This window comes from Enhydra lutris, unplaced genomic scaffold (genome assembly GCF_002288905.1).
Source record: "Enhydra lutris kenyoni isolate GAN:26980312 unplaced genomic scaffold, ASM228890v2 scaffoldscaffold109, whole genome shotgun sequence".
Classification (NCBI taxonomy): domain Eukaryota; kingdom Metazoa; phylum Chordata; class Mammalia; order Carnivora; family Mustelidae; genus Enhydra; species Enhydra lutris.
In genome coordinates, this window is record NW_019154193.1 from 1,076,098 (window position 1) to 1,089,906 (window position 13,809).

General features: G+C 41.8%; 1 protein-coding gene across 2 annotated transcripts in view; it reads left to right on the forward strand.

Moving 5' to 3' along the window:
- The window catches only part of LOC111139481 (A-kinase anchoring protein 10), a 79,203-nt gene extending 70,483 nt beyond the window's left edge, over positions 1 to 8,720 (forward strand). For both annotated transcript variants that reach the window (XM_022491748.1, XM_022491750.1), the window contains one exon: positions 7,493 to 8,720. In XM_022491748.1, the coding sequence (XP_022347456.1) occupies positions 7,493 to 7,498 (6 nt within the window). In that variant the 3' untranslated portion in view covers positions 7,499 to 8,720. The remainder of the gene's footprint in view (positions 1 to 7,492) is intronic.
- Positions 8,721 to 13,809: the final 5,089 nt, after the last annotated feature.

Sequence of the window (13,809 nt, forward strand, 5' to 3'; positions counted from 1 at the left end):
ATACTGGAGCTAAATTAGCCCTAGAGTAAAGCATTTAACCAAGCCTAAAAGCAACTTTGGAAAGGATCAGAACAAAGGCCAATCCTTTAAAGGAACACAGTAAAGTTCAGCACTCAACAGTGTGAAAATAACACTGTCTGCCACCCACTGCATTACTGGGTATGCAAGGAAGCAGAAAAACTTGACCCACAATCTGTAGAAACCATACCCTAAAAAAAAATACTGAATACAAAAGAACTCCAGAAAAGGGGGAAAAGAGAAGAAAGACTCTAGTGGGACAAATGAAAGACAAATAGCAAGATAGTAGGTTTAAATGAAATCATATAAATTGCCATGTTAAATGCAAATGATCTAAATAGTCTAGTTAAAACAGATTATCTGATTAGATAATGGCAGAACCTACTTAGATGCTATCTGTAAGAAGCCGACTTTAAATATAAAGACATAGGCTAAAAGTAAAAGAATGGGAAAGATGTACCATGCAGACATTATCCAAGGTAATATGGACTGGGGCACCTGGGTGACTCAGTGGGTTAAGCCTCTGTCTTCAGCTCAGGTCATGATCTTAGAGTCCTGGGATGGAGTCCCACATCGGGCTCTCTGCTCAGTGGGGAGTCTGCTTCCCCCTCTCTCTCTCTGCCTGCCTCTTTGCCTACTTGTGATCTCTCTGTCAAATAAATAAATAAACAGGGGCGCCTGGGTGGCTCAGTGGGTTAAGCCGCTGCCTTCGGCTCGGGTCATGATCTCAGGGTCCTGGGATCGAGCCCCGCATCGGGCTCTCTGCTCAGCGGGGAGCCTGCTTCCCCCTCTCTCTCTGCCTGCCTCTCTGCCTACTTGTGATCTCTCTCTGTCAAATAAATAAACAAATAAATAATCTTTTAAAAATAAATAAATAAATAAATAAATAAACAAACTCTTTAAAAAAAAGTAATTTGGACTGCATATATTACTACAAGTCAGAGTAAACTTCAAAACAAGGAATATTATCAGGCAAAAAGAAAGACATTTTAAATGATAAAAAGATCAGTTCATCAAGAAGACATCAAGAATCCTAAATGTTATGTGTCTAGTAACATTGAAAACACAGAAAGCAAAAACTGCTAGAACTACAAGGAAAATACACAAATCCATAGTGGTTAAAGTCTCAGTAATGAATAGAACAGCACCATCAACCAGCTTGACTCAAGGGACATCTGTAGACTGTGCATTCAGCAGATATTCTTTTGGCCTGCAAATACAACATTTATCAAGATATACTATATTCTGGGCCATAAAACAATTTTCAGTAAATTATAAGGATTGAAATCAGACAGTCTGTTTTCTTACCACAAAGGAATTACACAAGAAGTCAGTTACAGGAAGATATGTGGGAAATCCCCCAAGTATTTGGAAATTAAATAGCATACTTCTTAGTCTTCCATTGGTCAAAGAAGAAATCAAAATAGAAGTTAGAAAATATTTTGGACTGAATTAAAATGAAAACACAACAGTATTTGTAGAATACTGCTAAAGCAGTCCTTAGAAGGAAATTTATAGCATTAAATGTTTATATTAAACCAAAAAAAAGTTTTCAATCTTCTGTCTTAAACTAGGGAATGAGTAAATTAAACCCAAAGAAGGAAATATTAAAGATAAAAGTGAATATGGGGTGTACTTGGGTGACTTAGTTAAGCATACGAATTTTTTTTTTTTTTTTAAGATTTTTTATTTCTTTGATAGAGAGACACAGTGAGAGAGGGAACACAAGCATGGGGAGTGGGAGAGGGAGCAGGGAGCCTGATGCGGGGCTCAAACCCAGGACTCTGGGATATGACCTGAGCTGAAGGCAGGCGTTTAACAACTGAGCCATCCAGGCGCCCCAAGCATCTGACTCTTGATCTCAGTTCAAGATCTTCAGGGTCATGAGTTCAAGCCCCATGTTGGGCTTTAAAAAAAAAAATGAATATCAGTTACATAGGTAATAGAGAAAAATCAAAAGCTGGCTCTTTAAAAAGACCAGTTACATTTATAAACCTCTACCAAGACTGGGGTAGGGGGAGAAGAGATTAGATAGGAATTACCAATACCAGGATTGAAAAAGGGGACATCACTACAGATCCTAAATTTACTAGAATGGTAATAGTAGAATCTTATGAATGACTTTATGCTAATAAATTCAACAGCCTGAATGAGATGGAGAAATTCCTTGAAATACATAAATTACCAAAGCTCACTCAAGAAGAAATAGGTAGCCTGAATAATACTGTGTCTGCTAAATTGAATTTGAGGAATTAATATCCAAAATATATACGGACTTGAATAGAAAAAAAGATTTTGAATTTAAAATGGGCAAAAGACCTGGAAAGACCTTTTTCCAAAGACATACAAATGGCCAAAAGGTACATGAAAAGGTGCTTAATATCACAAATCATTAGTGAAGTACAAATTATAACCACAGTAAACTATCACTTCATACCTTTTAGGATAATTGTTATCAAAAAGACAAGCAATAACAAGTGTCGACAAGGATGTAAGAAAAAGGAACCCTTGTTCAGTGTTGGTGGGAATGGAAATTGGTACAGGCACCTTGGAAAATAGTATGGGGAGTCCTCAAAGAATTAAAAATAGAACTACCATATAGATCCAGCAGTCCCACTCTGGGTATATATTTGAAGAAAGTGAAATTATTACCTCAAAAAGATACCTGTACCCCCTGTTTATGTTCACTGCATAATTTATAATAGCCAGGTGTTACATAGAAATAACCCAAGTGGCACTGACAGTTGAATGCATCAAGAAAATTTACCCATTAAAAAAAAATGAAATCCTGACGTTTGTGACAATATGGATGGACCTTAAGGACATTATGCCTAGTGAGATAAGTCAGACATAGACAAATACTGTATGATTTCACTTACATGTGGAATCTAAAAAAGTTGAACTCATAGAAACAGAGTAAAATAGTAGTTACCAGGGATTGGGGCTTAGGAGAAATGAAGAGATGTTGGTCAGAGGATACAAACTTCCAGTTACAAAATCGATTAGTTCTGGAGATCTAATGCATAGCATGGGGACTCTAGTTAGTATTGTATTATATACTTGGAAGTTGCTAATGCAATCGATCTTAAGTATTCTTACTATTTTTTAAAAAGGTATTTATGAGAGGTGAAGGATGTATTAATCTTATTGTGATAATCATTTCACAAAAATATATTTATCTAATTATCACATTATACACCTTAAACTTACACAGTGTTATGTCATAACAATGAAATTGGGGGGTGGGAGAGAGAACGTCAGGTTCCTTCCCACAAAGAAAGCTCCAGGCCTAGATGGAATTTAAAGAAGAAATAATACTGATTCTAGACAAAGTTCTAGAAAATTGAAGAAGAGGTAATATTTCCCAACACACTGTATGAAGCTAGCATTACCTTAACACCAAAGACATTTACAAGAAAAGAAAACTATAGGCTAGTGTCTCCCTTGAACATACATGCAAAATCCTTAACAAAAATACAAGAAGGTGGCTCAGTGGGTTAAGCCTCTGCCTTTGGCTCAGGTCATGATCTCAGCGTCCTGGGATCGAGCTCCGCATCGGGCTTTCTGCTCAGTAGGGAGCCTGCTTCCTCTTCTCTCTCTGCCTACCTCTCTGCCTACTTGTGATCTCTCTCTCTGTCAAATTAATAAATAAAATCTTTAAAAAAAAAAAATACAAGAAGGGATACCTGGGCGGCTCAGCTGGCTCTATCTGACTCTTGGTTTCAGCACAGGATCAGGAGATTGAGCCCTGCATCAGGCTGCACACTCAGCAGGGAGGCTGCTTGAGATCTCTCCCACTAGTGCTCTCAAATTACTAAGTAAATAAATAAATACAAGGAAACCAATCATCAGTATATAAAAAGGATAATATGTCATGACAAGTGGGGATTATCCCAGGAAAGCAGGTTTGCTTTGATAGTTGAAAATCAGTTGCTGAGATGCCTGGGTGGCTCAGTTGGCTAAGCATCTTGACTTCAGCTCAGGTCGTGATCTCAGGGTCCTAGAATCAAGCCCCACATTGAGCTCTGCACTCAGCATGGAGTCTGCTTGTCCCTATCCCTCTGTTCTTCAACCCACTCACACTGGCTCAGTCTTTCTCTTTCTCTCTCTGGAATAAATAAAATTTTTTTTTTTTTTTTAAGGAAAAAATCAATTGGACTTATTCATCATAAAAAGAAAAACCTATGATCATCTCAGTAGATGAAGAAAAAGAATTTGACAGAATTCAACCACTGGCAATAAAGCTCTCAGGAAACTAGGAACAGAACAGAACCCCTTTAACCTGATAAAACTTACAGCTAAAATCACGTGTAATTCTAGGAAGAAGGCAAGGACACTTGCACTGGAAGTCCTAGCCAGTGCAAAAAGGCAAAAAAAAGGCCTATAAATTGTAACGGAAGGAGTAAAACTGTTTTTTTTTTGCAGAAGACCTTATCATTTATGTAGACATTCGTAAGGTTGCTTTATCCAGTGTGGTTGTGACTAGCCATGTACGTACAATACAGAGCATTTCTATTGTCACAGAAAGGTCTTTTGCATGGTAGTATTTTAAGGAGTCTATAAAAAAAGGGTTAGGACTAAATTTAGCAATGCTAAATGTTATAAGGTTAATATGTAAAAATGAAGTACATTTCTATATACCAGCAATTAACAGTCGGAAATTGAAATTTAAAAAAGGATACAATCTACAGTAGCATCCTAAAACATAAAATTCTAAGAATATATTTACCAAAATGTGTGCAAGGTTTATACGATATAAACTGTAACTGAGCAGAATTAAAGATTTAAATAAGAGACGCAAATGTTGTTAAGGTGCTGGTTTTCCCCAGGATGATGGTGGTGATGATGATGATTGAGGCGTAGCTGACTTACATTATGTTAGTTTCGGGTCTACAACATAGGGATTTGATATTTATGTACATTGCAAAATGATCTCAAATTTTTTTTCTTGTGATGAGAACTTTTAAGATTACTCTCCTAGCAACTTTCAAATATGTTGTACAGTATTGACTATATTCTCCATGCCGTACAAGATATCCAAGATTCAGTACAATCACAATAAAAATTCCAGCAGGGTGTTTTGTAGAAGTTGACCAGTTGACAAGATGATTATAAAATGTAACTGGAATATTTAAAGAAACTAGAATGACAGACATATGGGGTGGGGGGGGCCGAGAAAAGTTGGAAGACTAACAGTACGTGGACACATTTACTATCAAGCTGCACAATCAGGGCAGAGTGATATCAGCATAAGGGTAGACACAGAGAATACAGAAGTAGACCCAAATATATGAAGTCAGTTGATTTTTGACATACATGCCAAGGTAGTTCAGTGATAAAAAGCTAGTCTTTCTGGTTTATGGTACTGGGACATCAAGATATATGTATGGGAGGAAAATGAACCTTCTTCCTCATAACACATACAGAATCCACTCAAAATGGATCGTAGACCTAAATGTCAGAGCTAAAAAAATCCGTGATTTGGGATTAGGCAGAAATTTCTTAGACATATGAAATATGAGCTATAAAGGAGAAAAATCGATAAATTGATCTTTATCCAAAGTAGAGACCTGTGCTTGTCAAAAGACCCTGTAAAGAAAATGAAAAGGCAAGTTACAGACTGGGAGATGATACTTGCAGAACAACTTTTCTGAGGAAGGAGTTGTATTCAGAATATCCACAAGCTAATATTCTGTTTCTCTACAGCTTCGCCAGCTGGTTCTAGTTGGGTATGTGAGAGCCCTGCAAGTGACCTTCAGAAAGTTGAGGGCTGCCGTGTAGCATACCCTGCCTCCCTCCCCGCCCCCTCTGACACCCAGTCCTCTCTTCAAGCCAGACATTCCCAGTTTCTTCAGCAATTTTTCTTTCTCTAACTGGAGTTGATTCACAGAGACTTAAGGCAATAGGAGAATTTCTGCTCGTGTTCCTTATGAAGGCAGGAAATTACTACTCTGTTACTTACATTAGCAAAAATTGGGAATCAGAATTAAGTATGTTCAGATGACATCCCACGGAACCCACAGTGGTTCTGAGGGCTTGTGTTTAGACTGAGGCCTGGCAGACCCCTTTCTCTGCCTCTGTTTACTCAGAGAACTGTCCTTACCAGAGCTTGGTTTGATTTTGAACTTTGCACTGAGCTGATTCACACCAACTTTCTGTTCACTTTTGCAGATTCTATCCTCGTTTTTGTTTAAGGGTGATAATTTTTATCTATATTTATCTTCACTGGCTCAGGCAAACCTAAAATAGCAAAGAGCAAGATCAAGGTGTATGAAGTTGTGATTCCCCATTATCTTTGAGGATGAAATGTTTAACAATACGAAAAATGTCCTTTTAGGCACCATTTTAGAAAGTAGATATTTAAAATTTGAAGGCTTTTTATTTGAGTTGTATGTTCAGATTTTATTATCATGTGCTTTTTATTTTTAGGATATACAGATACATTTTGCTGTATTTTGGTTTTTAAGCTTGCTAGCCTTTCTCTTTGGCTGGCTAAGATACCTATCCTGCCTGTCCTTAGGGATCTGCGGTGTATTGGTATGGAAGAAGTGCTGGGCTAAACAGAACTTGTTTGTTCCACTTTTAATGAACATATGTGACCTTGTGCAAGTTATTTTCCTTTTCCAAGTCTTAGTTCCTCATCAGTAGATGAGAGAAATTGAACAAGACAGTCTCATAAGATCTCCTTCTGAGTCTCATTCCATGATTTTATGAAAGTAAGACATCCTACTTCCATGAAAGATTACCCAGCCTCTCTAGCCCATGTTGAAGCCTCTCTTTGAATGTCCTACTTTACGCTGGTCTATAGAATGTACTTAGGCATTTAACATAAACTACCTCACAGCATTTCTGAATTGTTGCATGTGTATATGTCCCAAGGACCTTGTCTTCTGGGATGTTTTTTTTCCTCCCCAGTGCTATGAGTAAAGGGGTCTCCACTTCAGGAACCTGGTGTTAGGTGGGGAGAAATCAGAGGGGTTTTTTTTTCTTTCCAAAGGTATTGGAGTATTTTGTATTATGGCTCTCCTGATTTAATGACTCCCCTGTGGATTGTCATTTAAGTCATTTTGGGTTTTTCCCTGTTACAAACAGTACTTCAGTGAATGTGTATGTATATAAATCTTTGCCCTCTCTTATGAGCATGGTGCACGGTTAATTCCTAGAAGCCAAATTACTCTGTCAAAGAATAGATGTTTCGTTTTACTATTTATTGCCAAAAGGGAAAGATAAAAGCGGACCTGGGTGCCAGTCCTTGTTATCTTAGGGTGAGCTGCTTGACCTTTTTAAGCTTCCGTTCATTCATATGTAAATGAAAATAATTACAGCATTTTACCTCTAGACTGTAGTCAGATCCTCACTGTCAAAAGCGCTGGTATGTAGTAAACACTAAGTGCTGGTTAACCTTAATCTGTCATGATAATATGTCCCTGGTTATAAAAATGCACCTTAACCTTTTTCTTTTCCCTTTTTTCAGCTATGACTCAAGACCTGAGAGAAAGGAAATCTGCTTTTGAAAAATAAGTGAACTTTTTTGCTCTGGTTGGATTCTTCAACACAGCCAATGAAAACAAAGCACCGTATTTCTTTTCACTGATATATCACTGTTGTTCCCAAGAAAGACTGGCAGACAATCCTAGACTTCCATCCTAAGCAGAGTGACATGTAGACATATTTGCTGCACATGATGTTCACACAGTGAAAGTCATAAAGAGACAAAGTGGTATTGTTTACATTACTAGAAAATTAATAGCTTTCCAATGGCAATAACCCATTTATGAACGAGTTTTAGTCCACTGGAATAGACAGGGACCACATACTGTGGGAGGCAGATAAGCATAGAGCTGATACGTGATTGACGCACATTCTGTAGCCGTGACCCATCCCTACAAGTATCCTTAAAGCAGGTGCCGGAAGTGCTTTGCTTTGGCCTGAGCAGACAGGTGAGTCAGCCCCTCCGAGAGCCAGGCAGCTCAGAGTGGCGGTGCGGTGCTAGCGGATTGTTTTCCTTCAGCAGACCAGGGCGAGGGCTCCCTGCCAGTCTTCCTTCACAGAGGCATTAATTTGGAAGGAGGCTAGCTGACGGGTTGAGTCTCAGTGACATTGTCCTTCCCTTGGGTGACAGTGTGCAATTTTCACATTTTAATTGCTCCTGAGATGTGCTGTACTGCAGACCAGTCTCCCCTGCTAACAAAAAGATGAGCCTCCTTTACTTTGAGCACGAAGACTTGCTCTTCTAGAATGCTCTGCTCCAAGTTACTTAGCTTTCCCTTCAGAATACGTGAGGAAAAGGAGCAGGAGTAACAATCATTCCAGTTTCCCCCTGTGATACCTTGGCCAAAATGTTTATTCCCAGATTGTATGGGTTTTGGTTTTTTTTTTCTTTCTTTTTTTTTTTTTTTAAGATTGGCAAGCGAGGTTTGGGGGGTGGGGCAGGAAAAGCACTTGACCTTGGCTGCCTCCCCTTTCTTTGCTGTGAGCTGGGAAGTGTGCAGGTGGTGGCCTTTTCTCTTTCTCTCTCTAGGAGAGCAGGAGACTCCCTCACTGCACTTCCCTCGGTCAGCTACTGGGTGCGGGGCTCGCTGCCATCAGCAGGGCCGCCCCACTGGCGAGCACACTCCATGGGCCCCCGGTGCCCACGCCTCCTCACAATGCGTGACTGGGGGGGACGAACGTTCTCTTAGGTGTTACTGCTTTTGCTCAGACTTTGCAAAAAAAAAAAAAAAAAAAAAAAATTATATATATATATATATATATATATATATATAAATATATAATTATTAATCACCTCTGTCCTTGAGAAAGTCTTGAATGAATAGAGAATTTATTCCATTGCAATATTTGATTGTATAGAGGCACACTGTTTCATCAACAGAAGAAGCGAAAAGGCTGTGTATAAGTTTTTGGTACTATGTACCACCTCTGTTATTCTTCTAAAGCAAAGTATTCATGTACTTAAACCATATTCTATTTAATTGTGTTTGATTTGAAAAATATATATATATATGAATTATATTTAAAATTGTGTCAACTTTCTGCTTTCAGGGCATTTATGGCTCTTCTACTGAAATGTGTTGATTCTTCCAAATATTTCCATTTGCTCTACAAAAACCCAGACATGAGCCACTCCTGGACTTAGTCTTGTGTTTGGAGTGTACGGCATAGACCCTGAGGTTTTATTAGGTGTATTTGCTGTGATTAACTTATTTTGTTCCTTTAACAAAATATTTCCATCCTTTCACTTTGCTTCAACCTTTAAGTAACAGAAAAGCAATATAAAGGTCATAGAATAAAATGTGGTTTTGGGTGACTCTTGCTGCCTCTGCATGTTTTGGAATAACAATTTCTCTAAGACCCTAGGCTATTGAAACTTGTGCTTTCAGTTACTATATAGTAATTTCTTCGTATACATTTTGTGCTTCTGAGCTAGAGATGTGGTAAGATTCTTAAAAGAGGAGAACAGCAAGTTGGAGACTTCATTAGTTTCTTCTGCCCCACCTGCTGTGGGACACAGAGCAGACACTGCAGTTATTAGCCAGATTTAATATTTGATCGGAAGTAGATCTTTGTACTTACATTAAAATTGGAATTGGATTCAGTGTGTCCTTGAGCACCACTGTGTTCAGGCTCTGTGCAGTGCACCCACAAAATACGATGCCTCGGCAGGATTTTCATAGGCTCGAGGAATCTGTTAACATCCATCTTTATCGTGTTGGCTGACACCAACCCAGATTGTTAGAACAGACATTAGTGCAGAAGCGGTACCTTTGTAACTTGCCATGTCTTCATCTCTCCTGTAAGATTTGATGAAAGTAAAAAGCAAACATCAACCAAGTCCAGCAAAGAGCAATAAAAACAGGGAGCAACTTTTTGTAACATTTCCATCTTGGGTTTCAGTGTTCGGTAGAGCTTTATGAAATGTTAGTGCACGTGTCTGGAACTGTGAAGAGGTCAGCCGGAACTTGGAGGGGAAGGTATCATAGGCATCGTAGGCAGTTACAGACTGCTGTTTTAAGTACCAGCAGCTAAGCCCCTGCCGAAGCAGCAGCCCTCCCTCTCTGCTGACACTGGGGGTGCCTGCCTGAGTCAGGCTCCCCTGACTCATTCCCTGCGGGAGAGGGGACCGTGTCTGTACCCAGGGACATTTCCCCTCCCCCCGCCCCCACCAGTTGAGGAGACCAGCGTCGAACTTCTCATCCAGACAGGCCCAAGACACTTCTTTATCTTGAGGGTTTTGCAAGGGGAAGGAGAGAGACCCTCTGGGATTGCAGCTTGTGCGGGGCCCTTAAGAAAGTCGGGACCCGTGAGCCGCCCTGCACAGGCAAGCAGAGAGGTTTAGAAGTAGAAAGAAACGTGAGTGCAAGCAAATCAGATTGGCTACTTCAGTAGCCTCGAGGCCTTCACGGGTTTCTGGATCTGTTTTCCCTCCTTCCTGTGGACCCTGTTCGTCCCTCAGGTATCCTTAGAATGCCTCTTGGGTTTTCAAAAATCAGTCCGAAGTGACTTTTTATTACATGTAACCGAAAGGACCTTGACTAAAGTACTACCAGACTGCTCTAATTAACTCATGATCGTGTGTCCTCAGCATGTTTGCAAAATACCCCTACCTTTGGGAGAATTTTTCTTTACTAAATCTTTGGTGGTTTTGTGAATTCTCTCAAAATGGGGTCCTCAACTAATGGAACTAAGAGACACTCCCTCATTTTTGTAGGGAGGAGTTACTCAGCACTGGGACCCCTTCATGCTTTCCTGAAGCCCACGTTTCCTATCCTTCCAAAGGATAAACACCATCCCTGCTTTTAGCAACTGTAATAAACCAAGAAATAGAGGGCATTTTTTTTTTCTTTTTATTAACATAATGTATTATTTGCTTCAGGGGTACAGATCTGTGAATCATCAGGCTTACACAATTCACAGCACTCACTATAGCACATACCCTCCCCAATGTCCATCATCCAGCCACCCCATCCCCCACCAACCCCCCCAACAACCCTCAGTTTGTTTCCTGAGATTAAGAGTGTTACGGTTTGTCTCCCTCCCCAGTCCCATCTTGTTTAATTTTTTCCCTCCCTACTACCCACGACCCCCCACCCTGCCTCAGATTCCTTGTATCAGAGAGATCATCTGATAATTGTCTTTCTCTGATTGACTCATTTCGCTCAGCATAATAGCCTCTAGTTCCATCCATGTTGCAAACAGCAAGATTTCGTTATTTGATGGCTACATAGTATTCCATTGTGTATATATACCACATCTTCTTTATCCATTCATCTGTTGATGGACATCTAGGTTCTTTCCATGGTTTGGCTGTTGTGGACATGGCTGCTGTAAACATTCGGGTGCACGTGTCTAGAGGGCATTTCTGTCAATGAGTAACTGATAATAAGCTTCAAATGATGGAGGGCCACTGCCTATTTATTACGAAATAGGTACATGCGCTGACCACTTCCGTGGGCTAGGTAAGATGTCTGGCCTTTGGCTGCAACCGTAAGTGGGAGCAAATCCCAGCAAAACCCTCAAGGTTCCAACTTAGGAGACCGGCACTAACAGTTATGGTAGGAGGCCTCTGGTGGATAAGCACTGTGGGCACTTACAAGGCCTCTCTGCTTGGGCAGGGTTGGGAATGGCTGGGAGTAAGAAGTGTGGTACTGTATGGATTTGGGACAGGCGGAAATGGCCGTGGCGTGGCGAGTGTTGGAAGGATCCATATGAGCAAAAGCTAGAGGACATTCATGCTCAGGGAGGAAGAAGTTCATCTGCTTTCCCGTCACGCGGGGTAGTGATTATTTCTGCCTCAGTAACTTTATGCAACCAAATATTTCTTCAGTCTCTTCCCCTCAAACCACCTGCTCTGGCACAATGAGTGTCTGAACTCACCTGGAGTAATTAAACCCCTTGCCCAAGGGTAGGTAGTGCCCCCCCCAGAGGCATCTACACCACTGCTACCTAGTTGTACCCGTATTTGCGAGCATAGTCTGGGGCAGCTGGGCCCTCGGCCTGTGGCGGGCGGGCAAGCTGCCTAGGAAACATGGGCTTCAGTTCAGTTCGGAGGGAGCTGGGAATTGCCAAGGAGCCAATAGGATTGTGGTGACTGGCCTTTCCCTTAACTTCAGGTATCGGGGGCCCCCATCTTGAATGTGCCTTCAGGCTCACCCCTAGATGATCCCCAGCTGGCCTCTGCCTACGTCACAGTAAGAGTCCACCACGCACCTCGTGGAAAAGCCCTGGCTAAACAGCACCCTGGGCCTCCACACTGTGCGTAGCTCCCAGCGCCAGGCCGGCCTGGCGTGCTCACCAGCACCCAGTGGGCTCCACCCAGACCTTAGGTTTCCTCCTCTTGGCAGAGAGCAACCTTTGTTCCTTCTAATAGCAGAGCAACTGTTCTAGCAAATGTTTGCCTATTCCGAAGTATTTTAATGTCTACTAAGTGCCGGGCTCTGTTTACAGTGCAGGGACTCGGGAAATAAGACAAGCTTCCAGGGCGCCTGGAGCTTCCATTCTACTGAGAAGGAGATAGAAGTTGGAAGCTCCATCTATAATCGCTGGTATTTTTTGGACTCAAGCCAGCCTTTTGAGCCTATGATTTAACACTCTTTCCTTACAGGGCCCCGTAGGGGGTCACTAGGCTTTCCTGACCCAGAAAGGAGACCCACAGGGTAGAGGGGCCTGAGGAGGGGTCGCTCCTCTGAAAGCACCCGCCCCTCGAGGACTGGCTGCCTCACCATCCCATTTACTCCCTGCAAGACTAGAAACAGGTGTTGCGCACCTGCCTGACGACAAGGGGTGGCGCTTTGATGTCTGAGGCCATCAAGCAAGGCTCTGTGAGTGGGGTAGGCTGAGAAGAGGCCACAGGATCAGTCTCAGCCCCCTGGGGCTCCCCGCAGAGCTTTGGGAAGTGTGAATTCTTAGAAACCAGAAACGAGAAGGCTAGTAGTGTAAAGTTATTACACGTGCGTGGGACAAAATCCTGGCCTTGGAAGAACCTAGCTAGCCATTGAGCTGATGCCGCGAGGCGATCAGCTCTTCCTGATTCTGCTTGAATGATAATGGCAGCAAGCAGCAGGACTGAGTACTTAACACTGTGCCAGGCACTGGAAAGGTAAGTACCTACTCTCCCCTCCTATGAGGGGGCGCTGATGCTTCAGAGGCCCGGGAAGCCAGTTGAGGCAGTGAACCAGCCCTCTTCCCCACCACTCTGCTCTGTCGTAAGTCACCCTTGGCTCTTCTCTCCTCCTGCTGCTTGTTGGTACTCACTAAAGACTAGTGTACCAGACGCTGCAGGTTTCTGGAAAAGGGGACTGGAGCTTGAAAACGTTCCATCCATTGCTTTAAAGCAGTAGTTCTTAAACTTTCTCATGCATCAGGATCCCCTGGAGAAACTTATTAAACCTTGGAGTTCTGGGCCTCACCCCGTTTCTGATTTAGTCAATCTGGGGTAAAGGCTGAGAATTCACATTTTTAACACATTTCCAGGTGATGCTACTGCTGCTCAGGAGACCAGACTTTTGAGAGTCACTGCCTTCAGATCATTCCTATAAATTGGGAACTATTTCTATTCCCTTTTATTGGAGATGTCCATGCTACGCAGAAAGGGAATTTGAGGCTTATGCCTCGTAAATCACCAAAACAAGCACACACATCCTTTATTAGTGTTCAGAGGTTAACACCAAGAACACCCAAACACCACCCCACTGTCTGTCACTGAGCAGTTCTGGACATCGAGGCAAGTGTCTCCCCATGGGGTAAGGCTTAGAAGAAGCCACAGTCTAGTCTCAGCCCCACGGTCTCCCTCCT